The 22,889-nt window shown below is 39.5% G+C and overlaps 1 protein-coding gene across 4 annotated transcripts in view; it reads right to left on the bottom strand.

Annotated features, from left to right (window-relative positions):
• WDFY2 (WD repeat and FYVE domain containing 2) overlaps positions 1-22,889 on the bottom strand; it is a 183,021-nt gene that overhangs the window by 106,386 nt on the left and 53,746 nt on the right. For all 4 annotated transcript variants that reach the window (XM_054446331.2, XM_054446335.2, XM_063650896.1 and 1 more), the window contains exon 2: positions 149-216. In XM_054446331.2, coding sequence (XP_054302306.1) covers positions 149-216 — 68 coding nt within the window. The remainder of the gene's footprint in view (positions 1-148; positions 217-22,889) is intronic.

Raw genomic sequence — 22,889 nt, 5'->3', positions numbered from 1 at the left:
CCTTAGAAAATCTAAAATGATTTAATATGGTACTTTTCATTATAATGAGAATCCCAACCTCAGTCTTCTCTACTTAAGAAGAAAATACAGAGAAGGCAATCTAGGAAGGATATGTCTGGTTTTTCAAGACAGAGATTTGGATACTTACAAGGCATTGCATGGTATATGCTTGGCCAATACTGTCCACTGTCTCTCTTTAACCAAACACGAACTGTCCTACAACAGAAGAAAATATGTACATGAAATCACATTATTCTTAGCCATGGGAAAATGCTGATACACAGAAAACAAACCTCTTAATATTATATATAGAGAGAGGCCAGGCGCGGTGGCTCAAGCCTGTCCCAGCACTTTGAGAGGCCGAGGCAGGCGGATCACTTGAGGTCAGGAGTTCGAGACCAGCCTGGCCAATATGGTGAAACCCTGTCTCTACTGAAAAAAAAAAATTAGCTGAGAGTAGTGGTGTACGCCTGTAATCCCATCTACTCAGGAGGCTGAGGCAGGAGAATCACTTGAACACAGGAGGCGGAGGTTGCAGTGAGTCAAGATCATGCCACTGCACTCCAGCCTGGGTAACAGAGAGAAACTCCGTCTTAAAAAAAACCTAAGAGAGAGAGAGAATATCTTAACACACCTATGTATCTTAACCATAAACACATATATATGAACACCATATATACCTGTCTAAAGATTCTATATTCCTTAAACTTGCAGCTTCTACATATTTAGAATTATATATAACTCTTTAAATATCATGCCACACATGTGTAATCATGATAGTGTTTGAAAATTATTATTTTCATTCTTGTTGTTTTGCCTTTCCAAGCATCTGACCTTTGCCCTTGACGGCTAGAAGCATTCATCTGGCTGGGGAACTATTTGGTTTTATTAGTGAAGGGACTACAAAGAGATCAAATGAAAAAATATGGAGTATCTGACATGAACAGAAGGATTATACAGTCCATGGTCTTGTAAGCCAAGCCATTGTCTCAAGGGAGTTTTTCTAAACATGCTCAAGTAATTATAAGCTCTGAAGCAGATTTTCTGAGCCAGTGGTGTCCATGGGGCTTGCTATGGAACAGAGTGATGCTGCAGCAAAGGCTGTGCATGAAGTTCCAGGCCAGCAGCTGTAGAGAGACAAGGCAGACACACCTAGGAAAAGTCAGAGAGCAGACACCAAAGACTCAACTAGCTGGGAAGTATCATGATGTTCTGACCAAACAGAAAGGCCCGACCATGAATTATACTAGCCATAACATCATCAGCATATGCCAGCAAGGCAAACACAAGTAGGAGGTTGAAAGGTATTAACCCGGAGACCAGAGGAAATAGTGAACATCAAACAGATGGAAAAAGTCAGTGTTCCACTGCCAGGGGATCAGAGGCCACACACCTCACCCCACACTCCTAAGCCATCCCAGGGTTAAAAGCAGAGTGACAAACTGAGCACTTTTATCTCAGAGAGAGTTGGATACTTCCTAAAGATACTATTTAAGTAATCACACTGGACTAAGTTTTAAATTATATTGGATATCTGCCACCTGCCCCACTCCAGCTAATCAGGAGGTCTTCTATAAATAAGTAGGCTGTGCGCAGTGGCTCACACCTGTAATTCCAGCACCTTGGGAGGCCAAGGCGGGCAGATCACTTGAGGTCAGGAGTTCGAAACCAGCCTGGCCAACATGACAAAACCCCGTCTCTACTAAAAATACAAAAATTAGCAGGGTGCAGTGGTGGACGCCTATAATCCCAGCTACTCAGGAGGTTAAGGCAGGAGAATCGCTTGAACCTGGGAGGCGGAGGTTGCATTGAGCTGAGATGGCGCCATTACACTCCTGCCTGGGTGACAGAGCAAGACTCTGTCTCAAAAACAATAAATTAATTAAAAATAAATAAACAATTAGTAGGAAAAAGACTAGACCAACTACAGATATAATAAAGAACATTTAAGTTATGATGTAGTGATATGTAGTGACACCACTATATATACATGCAAAATTCAGTCTTTTTGGTCAATTATATTAATTTGTGAGGTGAACAGATACAATGGTAAATAACTTATAAGAATTAAATCTATGCATACATATACTGCTAATATAGCGATACGCATATTAGCATTCACTCTTCTCTTAAACAAGTTCTTTTTACAATACATGTTAATACAAAATTGTTATATTGAGATTATTACCTCAGTAAGAATCAATACCAGAGTAACATCACAGAAGATGGTGGAGTAAGACACTCCAAAATCAGTCCCTCCACTAAATCAACTACTAAGCTGGCAAGAACTGTCAGCCCCATCCCTAAGGCAGGCAGCCATGGAGACTGCGGCTCATATTCCTTGAGTGGCCTGCTTGTACCAGGAAGCAAACATTGTCCTCCACAGTTTGTAGGGGGTGTGTTTTGATTTGCCTGGAAATTCACTGAGAGATTTAAGCAAAGGCTGGCTATTGTTTCAAACCCTTAGGGCTGAAGGGCTTCCCAAGCAGTGTCTTTCAAAAGAAATTAGAGACAGAAACTTTTTTATCTTTATCGGATGCAGGCATTTAAGGAAATCACTGGCTGACCTTAGACATAACAGAACAGAGACCTCAGTGATCACATACAGCAAGGAATATAGTCTTTGCAAAAATAGTTTAGAAAAGTCATTAAACAAATGGATAACTACAGCACTCAACAAGTAAGAACAGCAACCTCTGGAGAGGGAGAATTATATGACTTCCAGAATTACTGCGTTATAATATTCAAAATGTCCAGTTCTTAACAAAAATTGCAAAGTATACAAAGAAAAAGGAAAAGAAAAACAAATAAACTGACAGAAAAATTCACAGAAAATTGACAGAAATTCACAGAAAACAAACAAACAAAAAAGAAATTGACAGAAACCATCCATGAAGAAGCTAAAACAGGTTTCCTATACCAAGACTTTAACAGTTTTAAATAGACAAAGAACAAAGGAAATCAGGACAAGGTTGTATGAACAAATGGGGAATATGAATAAAGAGATAGAAATTTCAAAAGGGAATCAAAGAGAAATTCTGGAACTGAAAAGTACAATAGCTGAAATGAAAAATTCCATAATGAGGCTCAAAAGTAGGTTTAAGAGTCAGAAGAGACAGCAAACCTGAAGATGGGACAACTGAAATTTCCCAGTCTGAAGAGAAGAAAGAAAAAAGAATAAAGAATAACAAACAGAGCATAAGAGACCTATGGGACATCATCAAGTCTACCAACATATGCAATATGGAATTCCTATAGTAAGATAGATGAATTCTCTATCTAGCTGCACTATCCTTCCAAATGAAGGGGAAATTAAGACATTCTCAGATAAACAAAAGCTAATGAAATTCATTGCTAGTAGATCTTCCTTACAAGAAATGTTAAAAGGAGTTTTTCAGGCTGAAACAAAAGGACACTAGATGGTAACCTGAAGCCATAAAGTATTAAAGATTACTAGTAAAGGTCACCACACAAGTAAATATAAAAGCAAGTATCACTGTATATTTTGTTTATTACTCCTCTTTCTGTTTCCTAAATGGATTAACAGACATATGCATAAAACAAGAATTTTAAGTCTATCTATGTAAATAGGCAACACAAGGGGTAGGAACAGAGCTAACTAGGAGCAGAGTTAATGTACACTAGTAAAAATAAATTGGTATCAATTCAAACTAGATTATATAAATTTAGGTATACAGAAGAGAAAAATAAGGGAATCAAAATGGTACACGAGAAAAAATCAAACGTAAAAGAAGGCAATAGTGGAGAAATTGAGAAACAAAAAACAGAGATTTAAGACATAAAAAATAAATAGCAAAATGGCAGAAGTCTTTCCTTATCAGTAATCACTTTAAATATAAATGGATTAAACTCACAAATTAAAAACAGAGACTGGTAGAATGGATTTTAAAAAAATATGGTCCAACTTTTTGCTACTTAAATGAGACTACTTTAAACCCAAGGACACAAATAGGTTGAAAATGAAACAATAAAAAAGACATTCCATTCAAATAGTAACCAAAAGAGAGCTAGGTGGGTATAGTGATAACAGATAAAATAGGTTTTGAGTCAAAACTTATTACAAGAGACAAGGACACTATGTATGGACAAAAGGGTCAATTCATCAAAAAAATAATAATTGCAAATGTATATACTCCAAAGAACAGAGCCCCTAAAATAGTAATATATGAAAAGTAAGCACTGACAGAACTGAAGGGAGAAATAGAGAGTTCTACAATAATTGGAGACTTTCACTTGCAATAAAAGATAGAACATCCATACATATAAGGAAACAGAAGATTTGAACAACACTACAAACCAACTAGATCTAAGATATATAAACAACACTCCAACCAACAACAAAAGAACATACATGTTTTTCTGAAGTACACATGGAACATTCTCTAGGATTGCTCAGCTGTTAGGCTGTAAAACAATTCTTAATAAATTTTAAGATTGAAATCATACAAAGTACCTTCTCCACCTATAAGTGAATGAGGCTTAAATCAATAACAAAAAGAACTGGGGAGGAAATTACTAAGAAAATTAGAAAACACTTCCAGATGAATGAAAACAAAAGCACAACATATTAAAATGTATTAGGGGCTGTGAAAGCAGTACTCAGGAAGAAATGTATAGCTATAAATGCCTATACTAAAAAAGAAGATCACAAATCAATAACCTAATTTTATACCTTAAGGAAAAGCAAACTAAATCCAAAGCCAGCAAAGGAAGGAAATAACAAAGATTAGAGCAGGAAAAAAAAAAAAGACAGAGAAAGAGAATCAATAAAACAAAAGGTCAGTTCTTTGAAAAGATCAGCAAAAGTAATAAACCTTTAGCTAAACAGAAATTTAAAGGATTATAGGAGAAAATTTATATGCCAGACAATTAGATAATCTAGATTAAATAAACAAATTCCTAGAAACATACAATCTACCAATACTGACTCAAGAAGAAATGGATAATCTCAACAAACCTATTAAAAGTAGAGATCGAATCAATAATCAAAAACTTCTCAACAAAGAGAAGTGCAAAACCAGACGGCTTCACTGGCAAAGTCAAACACTTAAAGGAGAATGAACAACAATCCTATTCAAACTTCAGAAAAATGGAAGAGGAGAAAATACTTTATAACACATTCTATGAAAGCTGGACAAAGATACCACAAGAAAACTACAGACTTAAATCTTCATAAAGAGAGATTCAAAACTCCACAACAAAATACTAGTAAGCCAAGTTCAACAGCACATTAAAACGATTATATACCATGAATGAGTGTGATTTATCCCAGGAATGCAAGGGTAGTTCAATATAAGAAAATCAATGTGATACGGCACATTAACAGAATGAACACACACACACCCCTCAATAGACACAGAAAATACATTTGACAAAATTCAATAATCTTTCATGAAAAAAAACATAGCATACTAGGAATAGAAGAAAATTTCCTTAACCTAATAAAGGATATTCATGAAAAATCCACACTTAACATCATACTCAATAAAAAGTGAAAGCATACTCCCTAAAATGAGTAATAAGGATGCTCAATTTCATCACTGCTATTCAACATTATCGGAAGTCCCAGCCAGAGTAATTAGGCAAAGAAAAGAAATAAAAGGCATCCGAACTGGAAAGAGAGATGTAAAGCTATTTCTATTAGAAGATGACATAATTCTACTTATAGAAAATCCTAAATAATCCACTCAAGAAAAAACGACTGAAGCTAATTAAATAAATTAAGCAAAGTTACAAGGTGCAAGATCAGCAAACAGAAACCATCTGTGTTTCTAATAACAAACACTTCTAAAGAAATTACAGCCCCCAAAACACTTTACATATATATTTAATCTTTACAATACCCTATTAAATAGAGCTCTCTTCACTAAATGTACTACCCTCCTTATACCAACTTGTATGGAAGGCAACTGATGAATCTTTACACCTAAAAATAAAAGTACAGTATATAAAAATATCTGTTCTCTTATCTCCTGAGGTACAAGAGCAGTTTAAAAAAGAAAAAAAAGTTCTGCATCTTAGAGATCAAAAGTGCCATTTGGATGGTTAGGAATTTCCTAAATGAATGTGAATTTTACTATACAAAGCCTTAGAAGTAAGTTTTAATTTTTCTGAAAATTGTTATTTTAAAAGCAACACAAAAAACATTTTTCCCCAAAGAAAATTTTCAGAAAATGACAACTATGGTTAAGAGTCATATTAAGCCAGCAGAGGTTAGAGTATTGGGGGAAAAAAAATGTCTCGGTGGAGCCAAGATGGCTGAATAGGAACAGCTCCAGTCTACAGCTCCCAGCGGGAGTGACGCAGAAGATGAATGATTTCTGCATTTCCAACTGAGGTACCGGGTTCATCTCACTGGGGACTGTAGGACAGTGGGTGCAGGACAGTGAGTGCAGCACACCGAGCGTAAGCCAAAGCAGGGCGAGGCATCGCCTCACACGGAAAGCGCAAGGGGTCAGGGAATTCCCTTTCCTAGCCAAGGAAAGGGGTGACAGACGGCACCTGGAAAATCAGGTCACTGCCACCTTAATGCTGTGCTTTTCCGACAGTCTTAGCAAACGGCACACCAGGAGATTGTATCCCGCACCTGCCTCGGAGGGTCCTATGCCCACGGAGCCTTGCTCATTGCTAGCACAGCAGTCTGAGATCAAACTGCAAGGCAGCAGCGAGGCTGGGGGAGGGGCGCCTGCCATTGCCTAGGCTTGAGTAGGTAAACAAAGCAGCCAGGAAGCTCAAACTCGGTGGAGCCCAACGCAGCTCAAGGAGGCCTGGCTGCCTCTGTAGACTCCACCTCTGGGGGCAGGGCATAGCCAAACAAAAGGCAGCAGAAACCTCTGCAGACTTAAATGTCCCTATCTGACAGCTTTGAAGAGAGTAGTGGTTCTCCCAGCACACAGCTTGAGATCTGAGAACGGACAGACTGCCTCCTCAAGTGGGTCCCTGACCCGCAAGTAGCCTAACTGGGAGGCACCCCCAAGTAGGGGCAGACTGACACTTCACACAGCCGGGTACTCCTCTGAGACAAAACTTCCAGAGGAACAATCAGGCAGCAACATTTGCTGTTCACCAATATTCGCTGCTCTGCTGCTGATACCCAGGCAAACAGGGTCTAAAGTGGACCTCCAGCAAACTCCAACAGACCCGCAGCTGACGGTCCTGACTGTTAGAAGGAAAACTAACAAACAGAAAGGACATCCACACCAACACCCCATCTGTACGTCACCATCATCAAAGACCAAACGTAGACAAAACCACAAAGATGGGGAAAAAACAAAGCAGAAAAACTAAAAATTCTAAAAACCAGAGTGCCTCTCCTCCTCCAAAGCAATGCAGCTTCTCACCAGCAATGGAACAAAGCTGGACGGAGAATGACTTTGACAAGTTGAGAGAAGAAGGCTTCAGACAATCAAACTTCTCTGAGTTAAAGGAGGAAGTTCAAACCCATGGCAAAGAAGTTAAAAACCTTGAAAAAAGATTAGATGAATGGCTAACTAGAATAACCAATGCAGAGTAGTCCTTAAAGGACCTGAGGAAGCTGAAAACCACGGCACGAGAACTACGTGATGAATGCACAAGCCTCAGTAGCTGATTCGATCAACTGGAAGAAAGGGTATCAGTGATGGAAGATCAAATGAATGAAATGAAGCGAGAAGAGAAGTTTAGAGAAAAATAAAAAGAAATGAATAAAGCCTCCAAGAAATATGGGACTATGTGAAAAGACCAAATCTATGTCTGATTGGTGTACCTGAAAGTGACGGCGAGAATGGAACCAAGTTGGAAAACACTCTGCAGAATATTATCCAGGAGAACTTCCCCAATTTAGCAAGGCAGGCCAACATTCAGATTCAGGAAATACAGAGAACGCTACAAAGATACTCCTCGAGAAGAGCAACTCCAAGACACATAATTGTCAGATTCACCAAAGTGGAAATGAAGGAAAAAATGTTAAGGGCAGCCAGAGACAAATGTCGGGTTACCCACAAAGGGAAGCCCATCAGATTAACAGCTCATCTCTTGGCAGAAACTCTACAAACCAGAAGAGAGTGGGGGCCAATATCCAACATTCTTAAAGAAAAGAATTTTCAACCCAGAATTTCATATCCAGCCAAACTAAGCTTCGTAAGTGAAGGAGAAATAAAACACTCTACAGACAAGCAAATGCTGAGAGATTTTGTGACCACCAGGCCTGCCCTACAAGAGCTCCTGAAGGAAGCACTAAACATGGAAAGGAACAACCGGTACCAGCCACTGAAAAAAAATGCCAAATTGTAAAGACCATCGAGGCTAGGAAGAAACTCCATCAAGTAACGAGCAAAATAACCAGCTAACATCATAATGACAGGCTCAAATTCACACATAACAATATTAACCTTAAATGTAAATGGGCTAAATGCTCCAATTAAAAGACAGACTGGCAAATTGGATAAAGAGTCAAGACCCATCAGTGTGCTGTATTCAGGAAACCCATCTCATGTGCAGAGACACACACAGGCTCAAAATAAAGGGATGGAGGAAGATCTACCAAGCAAATGGAAAACAAAAAAAGGCAGGGGTTGCAATCCTAGTCTCTGATAAAACACACTTTAAACCAACAAAGATCAAAAGAGACAAAGAAGGCCATTACATAATGGTAAAGGGATCAATTCAACAAGAAGAGCTAACTATCCTAAATATATATGCACCCAATACAGGAGCACCCAGCTACATAAAGCAAGTCCTTAGAGATCTACAAAGAGACTTAGACTCCCACACAATGATAATGGGAGACTTTAACACCCCACTGTCAACATTAGACAGATCAACGAGACAGAAAATTAACAAGGATATCCAGGAATTGAACTCAGCTCTGCACCAAGTGGACCTAATAGACATCTATAGAACTCTCTACCCCAAATCAACAGAATATACATTCTTCTCAGCACCACACCACACCTATTCCAAAACTGACCACATAGTTGGAAGTAAAGCACTCCTCAGCAAATGTAAAAGAACAGAAATTATAACAAACTGTCTCTCAGACCATGGTGCAATCAAACTAGAACTCAGCATTAAGAAACTCACTCAAAACCGCTCAACTACATGGAAACTGAACAACCTGCTCCTGAATGACTACTGGGTACATAACGAAATAAAGGCAGAAATAAAGATGTTCTTTGAAACCAATGAGAACAAAGACACAACATACCAGAATCTCTGGGACACATTTAAAGCAGTGTGTAGAGGGAGATTTATAGCACCAAATGCCCACAAGAGAAAGCAGGAAAGATCTAAAATTGACACCCTAACATCACAATTAAAAGAACTAGAGAAGCAAGAGCAAACACATTCAAAAGCTAGCACAAGGCAAGAAATAACTAAGATCAGAGCAGAACTGAAGGAGATAGAGACACAAAAACCCTTCAGAAAATCGATGAATCCAGGAGCTGGTTTTTTGAAACGATCAACAAAACTGATAGACTGCTAGCAAGACTAATAAAGAAGAAAAGAGAGAAGAATCATATAGATGCAATAAAAAATGATAAAGGGGATATCACCACCGATCCCACAGAAATACAAACTACCATCAGAGAATACTATAAACACCTCTACGCCAATAAACTAGAAAATCTAGAAGAAATGGATAAATTCCTAGACACATACACCCTCCCAAGACTAAACCAGAAGAAGTTGAATGTCTGAATAGACCAATAACAGGCTCTGAAATTGAGGCTCTGAAATTGAGGCAATAATTAATAGCTTACCAACCAAAAAAAGTCCAGGACCAGACGGATTCACAGCCGAATTCTACCAGAGGTACAAGGAGGAGCTGGTACCATTCCTTCTGAAACTATTCCAATCAACAGAAAAAGAGGGACTCCTCCCTAACTCATTTTATGAGGCCAGCGTCATCCTGATACCAAAGCCTGGCAGAGACACAACAAAAAAAGAGAATTTCAGACCAATATCCCTGATGAACATCAGTGCAAAAATCCTCAATAAAATACTGGCAAACCGAATCCAGCAACACATCAAAGAGCTTATCCACCATGATCAACTGGGCTTTATCCCTGGGATGCAAGGCTGGTTCAACATATGCAAATCAATTAACGTAATCCAGCATATAAACAGAACCAATGACAAAACCCACATGATTATCTCAATAGATGCAGAAAAGGTCTTTGACAAAATTCAACAGCCCTTCATGCTAAAAACTCTCAATAAATTAGGTATTGATAGGACGTACCTCAAAATAATAAGAGCTATTTATGACAAACCCACAGCCAATATCATACTGAATGGGCAAAAACTGGAAGCATTCCCTTTGAAAACTGGCACAAGACAGGGGTGCCCTCTCTCACCACTCCTATTCAACATAGTGTTGGAAGTTCTGGCCAGGGCAATCAGGCAGGAGAAGGAAATAAAGGGTATTCGATTAGGAAAAGAGGAAGTCAAATTGTCCCTGTTTGCAGATGACATGATTGTATATCTAGAAAACCCCATTGTCTCAGCACAAAATCTCCTTAAGGGATAAGCAACTTCAGCAAAGTCTCAGGATACAAAATCAATGTGCAAAAATCACAAGCATTCTTATACACCAATAACAGACAAACAGAGAGCCAAATCATGAGTGAACTCCCATTCACAATTGCTTCAAAGACAATAAAATACCTAGGAATCCAACTTATAAGGGATGTTTAGGACCTCTTCAAGGAGAACTATAAACCACTGCTCAACGAAATAAAACAGGACACAAACAAATGGAAAAACATTCCATGCACATGGGTAGGAAGAATCAATATCGTGAAAATGGCCATACTGCCCGAGGTAATTTATAGATTCAATGCCACCTCCATCAAGCTACCAATGACTTTCCTCACAGAATTGGAAAAAACTACTTTAAAGTTTATATGGAACCAAAAAAGAGCCCACATTGCCAAGTCAATCCTAAGCCAAAAGAACAAAGCTGGAGGCATCATGCTACCTGACTTCAAACTATACTACAAGGCTACAGTAACCAAAACAGCATGGTACTGGTACCAAAACAGAGATATAGACCAATGGAACAGAACAGAGCCTTTGTAGGGACATGAATGAAGCTGGAAACCATCATTCTCAGCAGACTATTGCAAGGACAAAAAACCAAACACCACACGTTCTCACTCATAGGTGGGAATTGAACAACGAGAACACTTGGACACAGGAAGGGGAACATCACACACTGGGGCCGGGGCCTATTGTGGGGTAGGGGGAAGGGGGAGGGATAGCATTAGGAGATATATCTAATGTTAAATGACGAGTTAATGGGTGCAGCACACCAACATGCCACATGTACACACATGTAACAAACCTGCATGTTGTGCACGTGTACCCTAAAACTTAAAGTATAATAATAAAAAAAAAATCTGACCGCTGAAATGCAGGGAAAATGTCCTTTCACCCCCCACATAAAGCCCTGGGTTCGCAGTAACAGGACAGGGCCAAATGCACCGCACAGTCCATCTTGCACATGCTGTTTTCTTCTCTCCCTGCCTCTTCCTCCCCTCCCAAGCTCCCAGCACGAGACACAAACTAACACTGGGAGAAGACAATGCTCATCTAAAAATACCAAGATGAGGTAGCCCATAGTGGGTCTCAAGTAGTTCAGCAACTGGGCTATTTATTTTTATTTTTTATTTTTTGAGACCAAGTCTCACTCTGTTGCCCAGGCTGGAGTACAATGACACAACCTTGGCTCACTGCAACCTCCACCTCCCAGGATCAAGTGATTGTCCTGCCTCAGCCTCCTGAGTAGCTGGGATTACAGGTGCATGCCACCACACTCGGGTAATCTTTGTATTTTTAGTAGAGACGGGGTTTCACCATATTGGCTAGGCTGCTCTCGAACCTCTGACCTCAAGCGATCTGCCTGCCTTGGCCTCCCAAAGTGCTGAGATTACAGGCGTGAGCCACTGCGCCTGGCCTGAGCTATTTAAAAACAGCATAATTTCATTCTATGTTGGATATAGCTGATCACATTTCAACAGGTTAAAATTACTTTTAAATATCAGCCCTATTCCTTAGACCTAAAACAAAATTGATTTTTATTTTATTTTTATTTTACTTTAAGTTCCAGGATACATGTGCAGAACGTGCAGGTTTGTTACACAGGTATAAGTGTGCCATGGTAGTCTGCTGTACCTATTGACCCATCCTCTAAGTTCCCTCCCCTAGCCCCAAAATTGCTTCTTTAAGGTTAAAACAGATGTTAGATAAATTGTGGTGTTTATATCAAAGCTCTACTAGGATCAGTGCTGGTTTGCTCCTTGACTGGGCTATAAATGCAAGCAGAGAAGGAACCACTTGATACAAGTACAAGAGAAATACTTGATATGGTAAAATATCCAGTATTTTACCACACTTGATATTTGCCCGAAGGTCAAGCACTATATCAGGCCCAAAACTGGTGCTCATTGTTTGTGAAAGATTAAAAGAATCAATCAAAAATCTCTCCCTATGGCCATGGCCACCCCAACCTACCTGTCCACTGTCAGGAAGTCCTCTGATTGAACCTGGACAGACACCTAGTGCAAAAAGGCAGCAAGAAAGCTAGGTTGATACTGAGAAGTCTATATACTGTGCTGCGTAAGATGATGAGAGGGAACTATGAAACCTTAATTGCACAGCTCCAGCCCTCATTTCCTAAAGAAATACTGATGGGCAGGGAATTCCCACGTGCCTCCTATCTCACCCCAACTCTCTCCAAAGGACTAAATTCAGTGCCTGCCTCAGTTACAGCCTTAACTAGGACAAGTGCGACCTCAGGGATAGCACTCAGCACAGTAGCCAGTCTGATCAGGCAGAGGGGGACTCACATGTTCAACTAAGCAGGGAATCACATGCTCCCTTTTTGAGATCCCAATTTTTTAGTTTGTATTTGACTTTCTTGTTTTAAACTGTGCCGACACGCATAAACTGGCAGTAGAGTTTTATCAGACACAGTTGCTAAACTGACTCGTGTGTGTGTGTGTGTATACATGCATACACAAACATAGTCATGGGCTGCATAACAATGTTTCAGTCAACATTGGACCACATATATAATGGTGGTCCCATAAGGTTTTTTTTTTTTTTGTTTTTTTTTTTAATAGAGACAGGGTCTCGCTTTGTTGCCCAGGCAGGAAGGCAGCGACACAATCATAGCTCACTGTCACTTTGAACTACTGAACTCAAATAGTGATCTTCCCACCTCAGCATCCCAAGTAGCTAAACTACAGATGCTCACCACCATACCTGGCTAATTTTTAAAAAATTTTTATAGAGACAGAGGTCTCACTATGTTTCCCAGGCTGGTATGGAACTCCTGGCCTCAAGTGATCCTCCTGCCTTGGCCGCCCAAAGTGCTGGGATTACAGGCATGAGCCACTAAACCTGGTCCCCCTAAGATTCTAATACCATATTTTTACCTTACGCTTTTTATGTTTAGATACACACATACTCACCATTTGTGTTACTGTTGCCTACATTATTCAGTATAGTTATGTGATACACAAATTTGTCGCCTAGGAGTGACAGGCTATATGTATCATACAGCCTAGGTACATAGTGGCTAGACCATATAGTTTTGTGTGAGTACCTTCTATGGCAATCACACAATGACTAAATTGCCTAATATGTCTCAGAATGTATCCCCACTGTTAGGTGACACATGACTGTATCCATGGGAGACTGGTTCCAGGATCTCCCCCAGATTTTATATGCTCAAGTCTCTAATATAAAATGGTACAGTATGTGCATATGACCTACATACATCCTCTCATAGGCTTTAATCTCTAAATTACTTATAATACCTAATACTATGTAAATGCTATGTAAACAGTTGTTATACTGTATTGTTCAGGAAATAATGACAAGGAAAAAAAGTCTGTATGTATTCAGTGCAGATAAAACCATCCTTCTTCCCCACTTCCCCCAAATATTTTCCATCCAAGTTTTGTTGAATCCATGGATGCAGAACCCACAGATAAGAAGGGTCAACTGGATATGGCGAAGCACCACACCAGGTTCATGCCCCTACCCACCCTAGCCTGCAAAGACATATCCTTTGTGCTATATTCTAGCAATCTTTAGGAGTCTGCTTATAATGATGCAGATAGTGAACAACAGGTTCTGGAACAACTTGGATTTTCCAAGACTACTAAAATCTAGAAGTTAGGAATTCTTCCCCACTGCCTCACAAGTGCACTTACATACATTCATTCATTGACTTGTTGATTCATTAATTTACTTGACAAACATTTATCAAACACCTGCTAGGTACTGGTATGTGAAACACACTGGAACCACAAAGAAAAACAAGTGCCACCTCTGTTGTCAGGAAGCTCACAGGGGGAGACAGGTTATAGAACATTACAACACAGCAAGGTAAGAGCTAAGGTATGGAGATGTCCATGCTGTGACAGGAGCACGTGGGGGCATCTAACTCTGACTACAGAGCCCGGGCTCAGGTAAGGTTAGATAAAGCTTCTCAGAGATAACGGTGTCTGAAATGCAGGGTGAAAAAGCATTTGGCAGAGGAAAGTGGAGAGGGCGTAGGAGCACATTCTGCAGGAGCACTGCCTCTGCCGCCCAGGGAGGCAAGGCGAGCAGGAGTGGTGAGAATCCAGCCTGGACAAAGAACAGGCAGAAGGCCACTGATGCTGAGGATGAGGAGCTGGTCACAAAACCATGCTTGTTTTTGTTTGTTTGGGGGCAGCCTGGAAAAGGCGGGGTTACCCTGAAGTAACCAGTTTGGAGGATGTAGGCAGCAAACCAAGTAAAAAAGGATGAAGGCCTAAACGAGAGAGGAGGACAGATTTTAGAGCAGTCAGGAAGTAGAAGCATCAGGACTTGGGGGCTGGCTGGATGTAGGGTGTCATATGAATGGTGGTGTCATTCATCAGTAAGTGATTTTTGTGGAAGGCAATGTTGAGTTCATCTTGAACACCCTGAGTGCGGGGAAAATTCAGTTAGGGCTGTTGCAGCGAAAACTGTCTACATGAAGTTCAGGGGTAAGACCTGGGCTGAAAATTAAGATTTGGGAGACATCAGCATATAAGGAGTAGTTACCAGAGAATAAGAAAAGAAGGCCAACAACAAAGAGAAACACCAAGAGTTAACGGGTGGTCAAGAGAAAAACATCTGCAAAGACCTTAGCACACGCCAGCAGAGAGGCAGAAGAATAATCCTTCTTTACTTTACAGACACAAAATATGTCCTGAATTTTGGTCCAGAAAATAAGGTCATCATAAGCACACATAAGAGCTGAACTATATTCACAGTGAAAACGTGCCTACAATAAAATACTATCTATATAGGTCATTTTTCTGAGAGAAAAGGGAAGGCTGGGGGTGGCAACAAACAGTATACCACAGGTTGCTAAGCTACTGAATAAAATAAGACGGGGCGTCTACCCATGTTGAAATCAGGCTTTTAAAAATGTGCCCTAGAATGATGCAACCTTCATTAGTTACCATAGCAATGAGCTTCATTTCCCAGGGGACAATTGTTATTTTTGCCACCACTGAAGTAACTTGGGGTAGGGGCTGGGAGAAGTGAAGCCCACTGGGTTTTGAAGACCCTGAATTTCCAGGGAATACTTTTCTACAGATCACACCCTGCAACAGCAATACAAACAGAAGGAAGGCAGCCCCCAGCAATCTGCAAACTAATAGAAAAACTTTGAGCAACAAGATGTAGTTTTTATAGTCATTTGTTTAAAGAGAAAAAAAAAACGCTTCGAATGCAGAAAATGTTGCAGAGATTCTTAGAAAACATAGCTGATTTTTTAAAAGTTGATTTCTCTATGATTATCAGATTTCTTTAATTACTTGTAATAAAAACAAACTGAGAGGTTCCCAGCAAATGCATTCTAACCACATATAGTAAATAACCTAAACCCAATCTTCTACAATGCACTGTGTATGTTTTGTTTCCAGGGTTTCTCCATGATAGACAGATGCTACTGTGTGGAAACTGCAAGTGAATTGAAGTGGCCAGGGGTTTCAAGAATCGGGGACTCAAGCTGGGTGTTGTCCAGTATTGTCCAGCCTCCGGTCCCCTCTTGCCAAGGAGCTCAGTTCTCACATTAATGACCTTGGTACAACAGACCCAAATAACTTTGCTGAATCATACACCTGGATTTTTTTTCCTCACAGCTGTAGCAACTCAGCAATCAGTGGCTAGAGAAGAGGTGTGGCTATTTTATATTTCAACACCTTGGGCTTTTAATGGCACTCTTGCTTTCAAAACACTCACCGCCATTCCAGTTATTTGCAGTAATTTGCATCAGCAAGGTGTATTATTTATTCCAGCCATCTCCCCTTGGAGTTTTTAACAGTTGGGTCATTTCCCTTAATCCAAAGGCTGTGAAAGCCTTCACAATTTAGAATTTTTAAAATTACAGTCAAGTGACAACATTTTCAGTGTTTTTAAAATCTATAAAATGAAGTCTCAACATGAGGTTAATTGGACCCATATACCAGGTGAGAATTACAAACAATATACCTGGAAATGGTTGTCTTTAAGCAGTCAGTAGTAAGACCCTTGAGAGAGGGAAGGAAAAGATGAGCCACAAGGTCTTAATTCGGAGTAGTTTTCTTACAAATAGCACTATTTTGTGCCTGCACATAGTGCCCTTGTATTGCAGACTTGCTTTTGTTTTTTTAGTAATTTAACTCTTACTGACTAATGCTTAAGCACCGCTTCCTGTCCTTGCATAGTTGTGGGTTTTATACTTCCCTGACTCCCTCTGTCTCTCCCCAGAGATACACACATATCCACTTTCCCTGTGAAGCCTTTGCAATTCCCCAGGCAAAACTAAGCTCCAGAATCCCATTGTACCTTGCACAGGCCTGTGTTAGGACACATCACATTAATCAATGTTAGTTAGCAAGTCCTTCTTCCCATTACACAAGAAATTCCCTGAATAATCAATAATTCCTTATTTGGATAAAGATTCAAACATTTTTGTTTTTTTAGAGTACCTACAATACTTTCATTTTTATCACATACAGTATTTAGCATACAGGAAGTGCTTTTAAAAGGTCATATAAATAAAGGGAAAAAAAGAAAAAAGAAAGGGAAATTAAAAAGAAAAACGAATACTGTCCAAGCAGTGGTGAGGAAGAACCCACAAAGAAGTAGCAGGAACAGCAATGCACCAGAAGATCAGGGAGGCTGGACAGGGCCCTGGTTATCAGCATCAGCCATGCCATCTGCAACGCAGCCAGAGTCCCTCACAGGCAAGAGAAACATGAGTACCACCATTGAACTGGCAGCCTAAGCAATTCAACAATATGAGAGTGTTCATCAATACCACCCTGTAGGAGAAATCGGGATGATATCATTAGAGGAATAATACAGATTTAAATATTGTTCTTGGCTCTATACACAGTGGGAGGGCATGGTCTGTGTCATCCTACTCACCACCATATTCCTCCAGCCAGTTACAGTGGCAGGCATGTGAAAAATGCTCAGTAGAAACAATGAAACAGTAAATGGAAAGAGCAGTGATTCAGAGGATGCCCCTGGCTGCTACTGTTCTGAATCTGAGATGGATTTACTGTTGTCTTCCAGGATAGTCATCTTAAAAATGCAGCAGATCCTGGGGGAAGGGGAACAAGGAGTGATTGTGTAATGGATACAGAATTTCTGCCTGGGATGATGAAAAAATTCTGGAAATGGATAGTGGTGATGGTTGCACAAGACTGTGAATATACCTAATGACACTGAATTGAACACTTACAAATAGTTAAAATGATACACTTTATGTTATATATATTTTACAATTAAAAAAAAAAAGGAAAATAGCAGAATGATTCTCTCCACAACTGTAGTCTTCACAGAGTTGCCAAAGGTGCAGCAATTAAAGACAGACGGCCACATAGCTGGGCACAGTGCCTCACGCCTGTAATCCCAGCACTTTGGGAGGCCAAGGTGACCGGATCACGAGGTCAAGAGATCGAGACCATCCTGGCCAACATGGTGAAACCCCATCTCTAAAAATACAAAAATTAGCTGGGTATGGTGGTGCGCACTTGTAGTCCCAGCTACTCGGTAGGCTGAGGCAAGAGAATCACTTGAACCTGGGAGGTGGAGGTTGCAATGAGCTGAGAATGTGCCATTGCACTTCAGCCTGGCGAAAGAGTGAGACTCCATCTCAAAAAAAAAAAAAAAAAAAAAAAGACAGATGCCCACAGGCTGGTCACGAAGCAGGTTTGTAAAAGTTATTCTGGTTGAGAATGTTATTATTAAAATAAAAACCTCTGGCTGGGCACGGTGGCTCACGTTTCTAATTACAGCACATTGGGAGGCCACAGTGGATCACTTGAGCTCGAGTTCCAGATCAGCCTGGGCAACATGGTGAAATCCCATCTCTACAAAAATACAAAAAAAATAATAAAATTAGCCAGGAGTGGTGGAGCACACCTGTAGTCCCAGCTACTGTGGAGGCTGGGGTGGGAGGATTACTTGAGCCTGGGAGGTGGAGGTTGCAGTGAGCCGAGATTGTGCCACTGCACTCCAGCCTGGGCAACAGAGCAAGACTCTGTCCCAAAGAACAAAATAAAATAAAATAAAAATCTCAATGGTCAAATAAATCAGATTAGCTACAAGTGAAGAAAGAATATATAAATTGTAAGATAAATGAAAAGCAATCTCTTACTAGAATACAGTCTTCACAGAGACAAAGATATGGAAAATGTGAAAGGTTGAACATGAAAAACAAGGTAAAAAAGATTAGAATGAAAAGGTCTAGGATATACATAACTGGAAAGACTAATAAGAAAATGGGGAAAGGGTCAATAATTGAGAGATAATATCTCAGACTCTTAGACAAATTTTGAAAAATGCCAATCCTAAAATGAAGACAACTAATGACAAGGAAATTAGCTCAAGATCAGATCAAAATTTATTTCCTTTTCCAGATGAAATAAGATTATTACAATAACTGTAACTCAACTACACTCCCATTTTCCTGATATCCTGGAACATTAGACAAAATATTCTATAGGAATGCATGCAGACCTCTTCAGAGAAAAGAGGAATCCAATCATGCATCATTAGATTATAACCACTTTTCTTTGCTGTGCTCTCATAAAAAACACGCCAAACACATTTTTCAATACCACCTCTATTTCAGTGGAGACTAGAAATGCTCCATGAACAGGCTGGCTGCGGTGGCTCACGCCTGTAATCCCAGCATTCTGGGAGGCCAAGGCGGGTGATCACCAAGTCAGGAGTTCAAGACGAGCCTGGCCAAGATGGTGGAAACTCTGTCTCTACTAAAAATACAAAAAATTAGCCGGGTGCGGCAGGCGCCTATAATCCCAGCTACTCGGGAGGTTAGGGCAGGAGAATCGTTTGAACTCGGAGGGCGGAGGTTGCAGTGAGCCAAGATCATACCACTGCACTCCAGCCTGGGCAACAGAGTGAGACTCTGTCAATAAATAAATAAATAAATGCTCCATGAATAAGATGGACCCAACTTGGATAGAACGTGGTTTTAGAAAATAACTTCCACTAACAAAATACAGCAGAGCAGAAAACAGAAAGTCCAACTCTTCTGCCTGCGCTGTCTCTATTTCTCTTTATCCTTTATAAATCAACCCAGTGAGCACAGCAAAGATATAATCGTCCCCAGCAGGTGTGTGAAGGTACTAGCTAGGACTCTAGAGGAATTAAATGATTTGATAAATGTTATACAGGAAAATGGTGGGGAAAGCCACATCAAACTCTTATTGTCTTAAATAAAGTGTATGAGCTTTGATTGTCTACTTGTTTGAATAAATCAATAGTAAAAAGATGTTCCAATTAGGAAAATTTGAAAATGTTAAATGATATGAAGAAATTATTATTCATTTCTTTCTTTCTTTTCTTTTTTTGAGCTGGAGTTTCTTGTTGCCCAGGCTGGAGTGCAATGGCGTGATCTCAGCTCACTGCAACCTCTGCGTCCTGGGTTCAAGCAATTCTCCTGCCTCTGCCTCAGCCTCAGGAGTAGCCGGGATGACAGGTATCCACCACCACACTCGGCTAATTTTTTGTATTTTCAGTAGAGACACGGTTTCACCATATTGGTCAGGCTGGTCTCGAACTCCTGACCTCAGGTAATCTACCCGCCACAGCCTCGTAAAGTGCTGAGATTACAGGCGTGAGCCACTGTGCCCGGCCTATTCATTTATCTCTGTGTGATAAAGAGGCACTAGGGTATGCGGAGCCAGTTATCCTTTATAGATATGTACTGTAGCATTAACATGTAAAATGATAGAGTAATCTAAAATTTGTTCACAGCAAATCCCAACATCCATACCCAACAAAGGGTGGAAGGAGTAGATGCATGAAATACTACTGACAAAGGTTGATAACTAAAGCTGCATGACGGATATATTGCTATTTCTGTGTGTTGTATATATTTGAAATTGCCCAGAAGAAATTGTTTTTAAAAATCTTCAGCTTTTGACTCATATCAACAATTGTATAAATTATATACAACAGCCTCTTCTGGAAGCACAAAGAGATTATAAATAGAAAAATAGTACTGATTATTAATTCAAGCAGTACTAAACACTTTTGTCATTTACTTAGCAATCTGAATTGATTTAATATCCTTTATTGATATTAATAAAAAGTTCACAGATAAAACACTTTATTTCTAGATAACAAACAAATTCTGGGCTTCTAAAATGAATGAACCACCTTGAATAAATTGTGCTTTTAAAGATTTGAACAGCTGAGGCTAATTATCTAGCATATTTGCCCAAATGTTAAAAATAATAATAATTGATACACAGTATCAGAACAATCCTGCTAGAAAATTTTTAAAAGTTCTTATGTCAAATATTCTCAATATATATGATGGTAGTATATGTCAATGAGAAAGGAGACAATAGCATATGGGCTATTTGAAGTTAGCAGAGTAGATGAAAATGTCTACTTCTGCAGTGCTTAAATGTATTTCATTAGAAGATTAAATTATCGTCACTACTGAAAAACACCAAATGGCATAAAATAATTCAGATTCCACATTACATAATCTACATTATTTCGAATATCCATCTACTTTCCTTTATGACAAAGAGACAAGTATTGAGTTTCTGGATGGAATCGTAAAAGCCCTCATAATCCAGCCTATATTAAAAAATAAGGCTAACCATTTCTCACAAACTTTAAATACATCTGATATGCTTTGTAGGGATACAAAGGAGGTATAAAACAAAAAAATCTAAAGGACAATGATAATATATCTTTCCTCTGCCAAGTCAAATAAACAAACGACAGTAACTACTGCCCTCTACAATTTTGCTTGGAATAAAGTGATGATTTTGAATAAATGGCTGAAAAATGTCTCATGTTATCTTGGAAAACCACAGTATACAGATAACCCCTCCTCCTATAATCAACCTTTCTTCCTGTGGGTTTTTGTGATGCATAATGTATACTCATGAATGTTAATAAATCCCATAAATCAAAATCACATTACCTTTTCTTCCACATTGAGCCTTTCCCATAAGCTTCTATAGAATTGTGCATCAATGTTCCTTGATATATCAAAGTACATGGTGTACAAAAGTGGAGATGAACCCACGATAGCAAAATTTCTTTATATTTTTGGTTGAGAAAAGTCTCTTGCCAGAGACAATTCATTATATTCTTGACCTCCCTTGATTCTGTGCCAATAAAAAAAGCATACATGTAAACTCATTAAATGCACAGAGAAGCCATAGAAACAGAACCTTCTGTTTATTAGCCCTTATTTTTGTTTTTGTGGGGAAAGTGGGGTAAAAGCAATAGCTGTAACTCAACTATTTTCTAAAATTTTCTTCAAGAATTTATCAAACTGCAAAAAGATTCTGAAATTCCAAAGAATCTTGAGCTTGAGCTAAGGCTGACAAGCCACATAGTCCCTTCACCAAAGGCCATTCTGTAATGAAGCATAATATGTAAATCATTGCTCTGCATATTATGCATCAGTATCAAGTTAAGCCCTGCAAAAATAAAAATCCAAAAAGTTTAGCAGTGCCCAATATTTTTACTAGCCAGCTTACTCTCAAGGAGTTATGTAGGTAATAAAATGAATGAAATCAGCATTTTCTGACTCACACAGCATAGCTTTTCATGAATGGGTATTTTTGTGTGCAAATGGATTAACCCTCTGATCTCATTTTAATGAGCTTCTTTTTGTCGTTGAGGGACTACACTGCACGGAAGCTCAATCATTCTATAGTCATTTAAATCAATCTATTTAAGAGTTTTAAGAAATGCACTCACTTGCACTTATTTGGGAATGCTAAATTCACCAAAATTTAAACGCAGAGAATAGTTATCTCTTCCATCCAATAGGCTGCTCAGCCCCGTCAAATTCCACCTCCTTAATGTGACTAAAATCTGTCTTCTCTGCTATCTGTACTGCCTTAGTTCATACTCTCATGAATACCCCACCCCCAGGAGCATCCTAGCTGGTCTCCTTACTCCTTTTCATCCTTCTCTGATCCCTCCTTCACCCAGGCACTGGAAGTCATCTTTCTAAAATCCAAATCTAATTATGTCAGAACCTTCAAAGATTTGAGGACCATGTTCAACTGTATAGTTTACCAGGCCCTCCAGGATCTGACCTCTGTCTGTTTCTCTGACCCTATCCACCCTAGCTGCCCAACCCTGGCCCCATTAGTAAACTACTCTTGTCAGAGGCATTCAAACCAGAGTGACTCCATCTAGAGTGAGGGCTAGGAAAATGAGGCTGGGACTTGCTGGGCTGCATTTGCAGAAAGTTAGGTATTCCTAGCCTCTAGATGTTTACGGTTAAGAGAACAAACTGGTAATGTTTACTAAACAGAGCCAGACTTGGGAGTGTCCTAATATCCCAATATCTTGAGAAC

This window comes from Pongo pygmaeus, chromosome 14, assembly GCF_028885625.2.
Source record: "Pongo pygmaeus isolate AG05252 chromosome 14, NHGRI_mPonPyg2-v2.0_pri, whole genome shotgun sequence".
In the NCBI taxonomy this organism is placed as follows: Eukaryota; Metazoa; Chordata; class Mammalia; order Primates; family Hominidae; genus Pongo; species Pongo pygmaeus.
The sequence above is the reverse complement of the archived record's forward strand: the minus strand, read 5'-3'. Positions and strand labels throughout refer to the sequence as shown.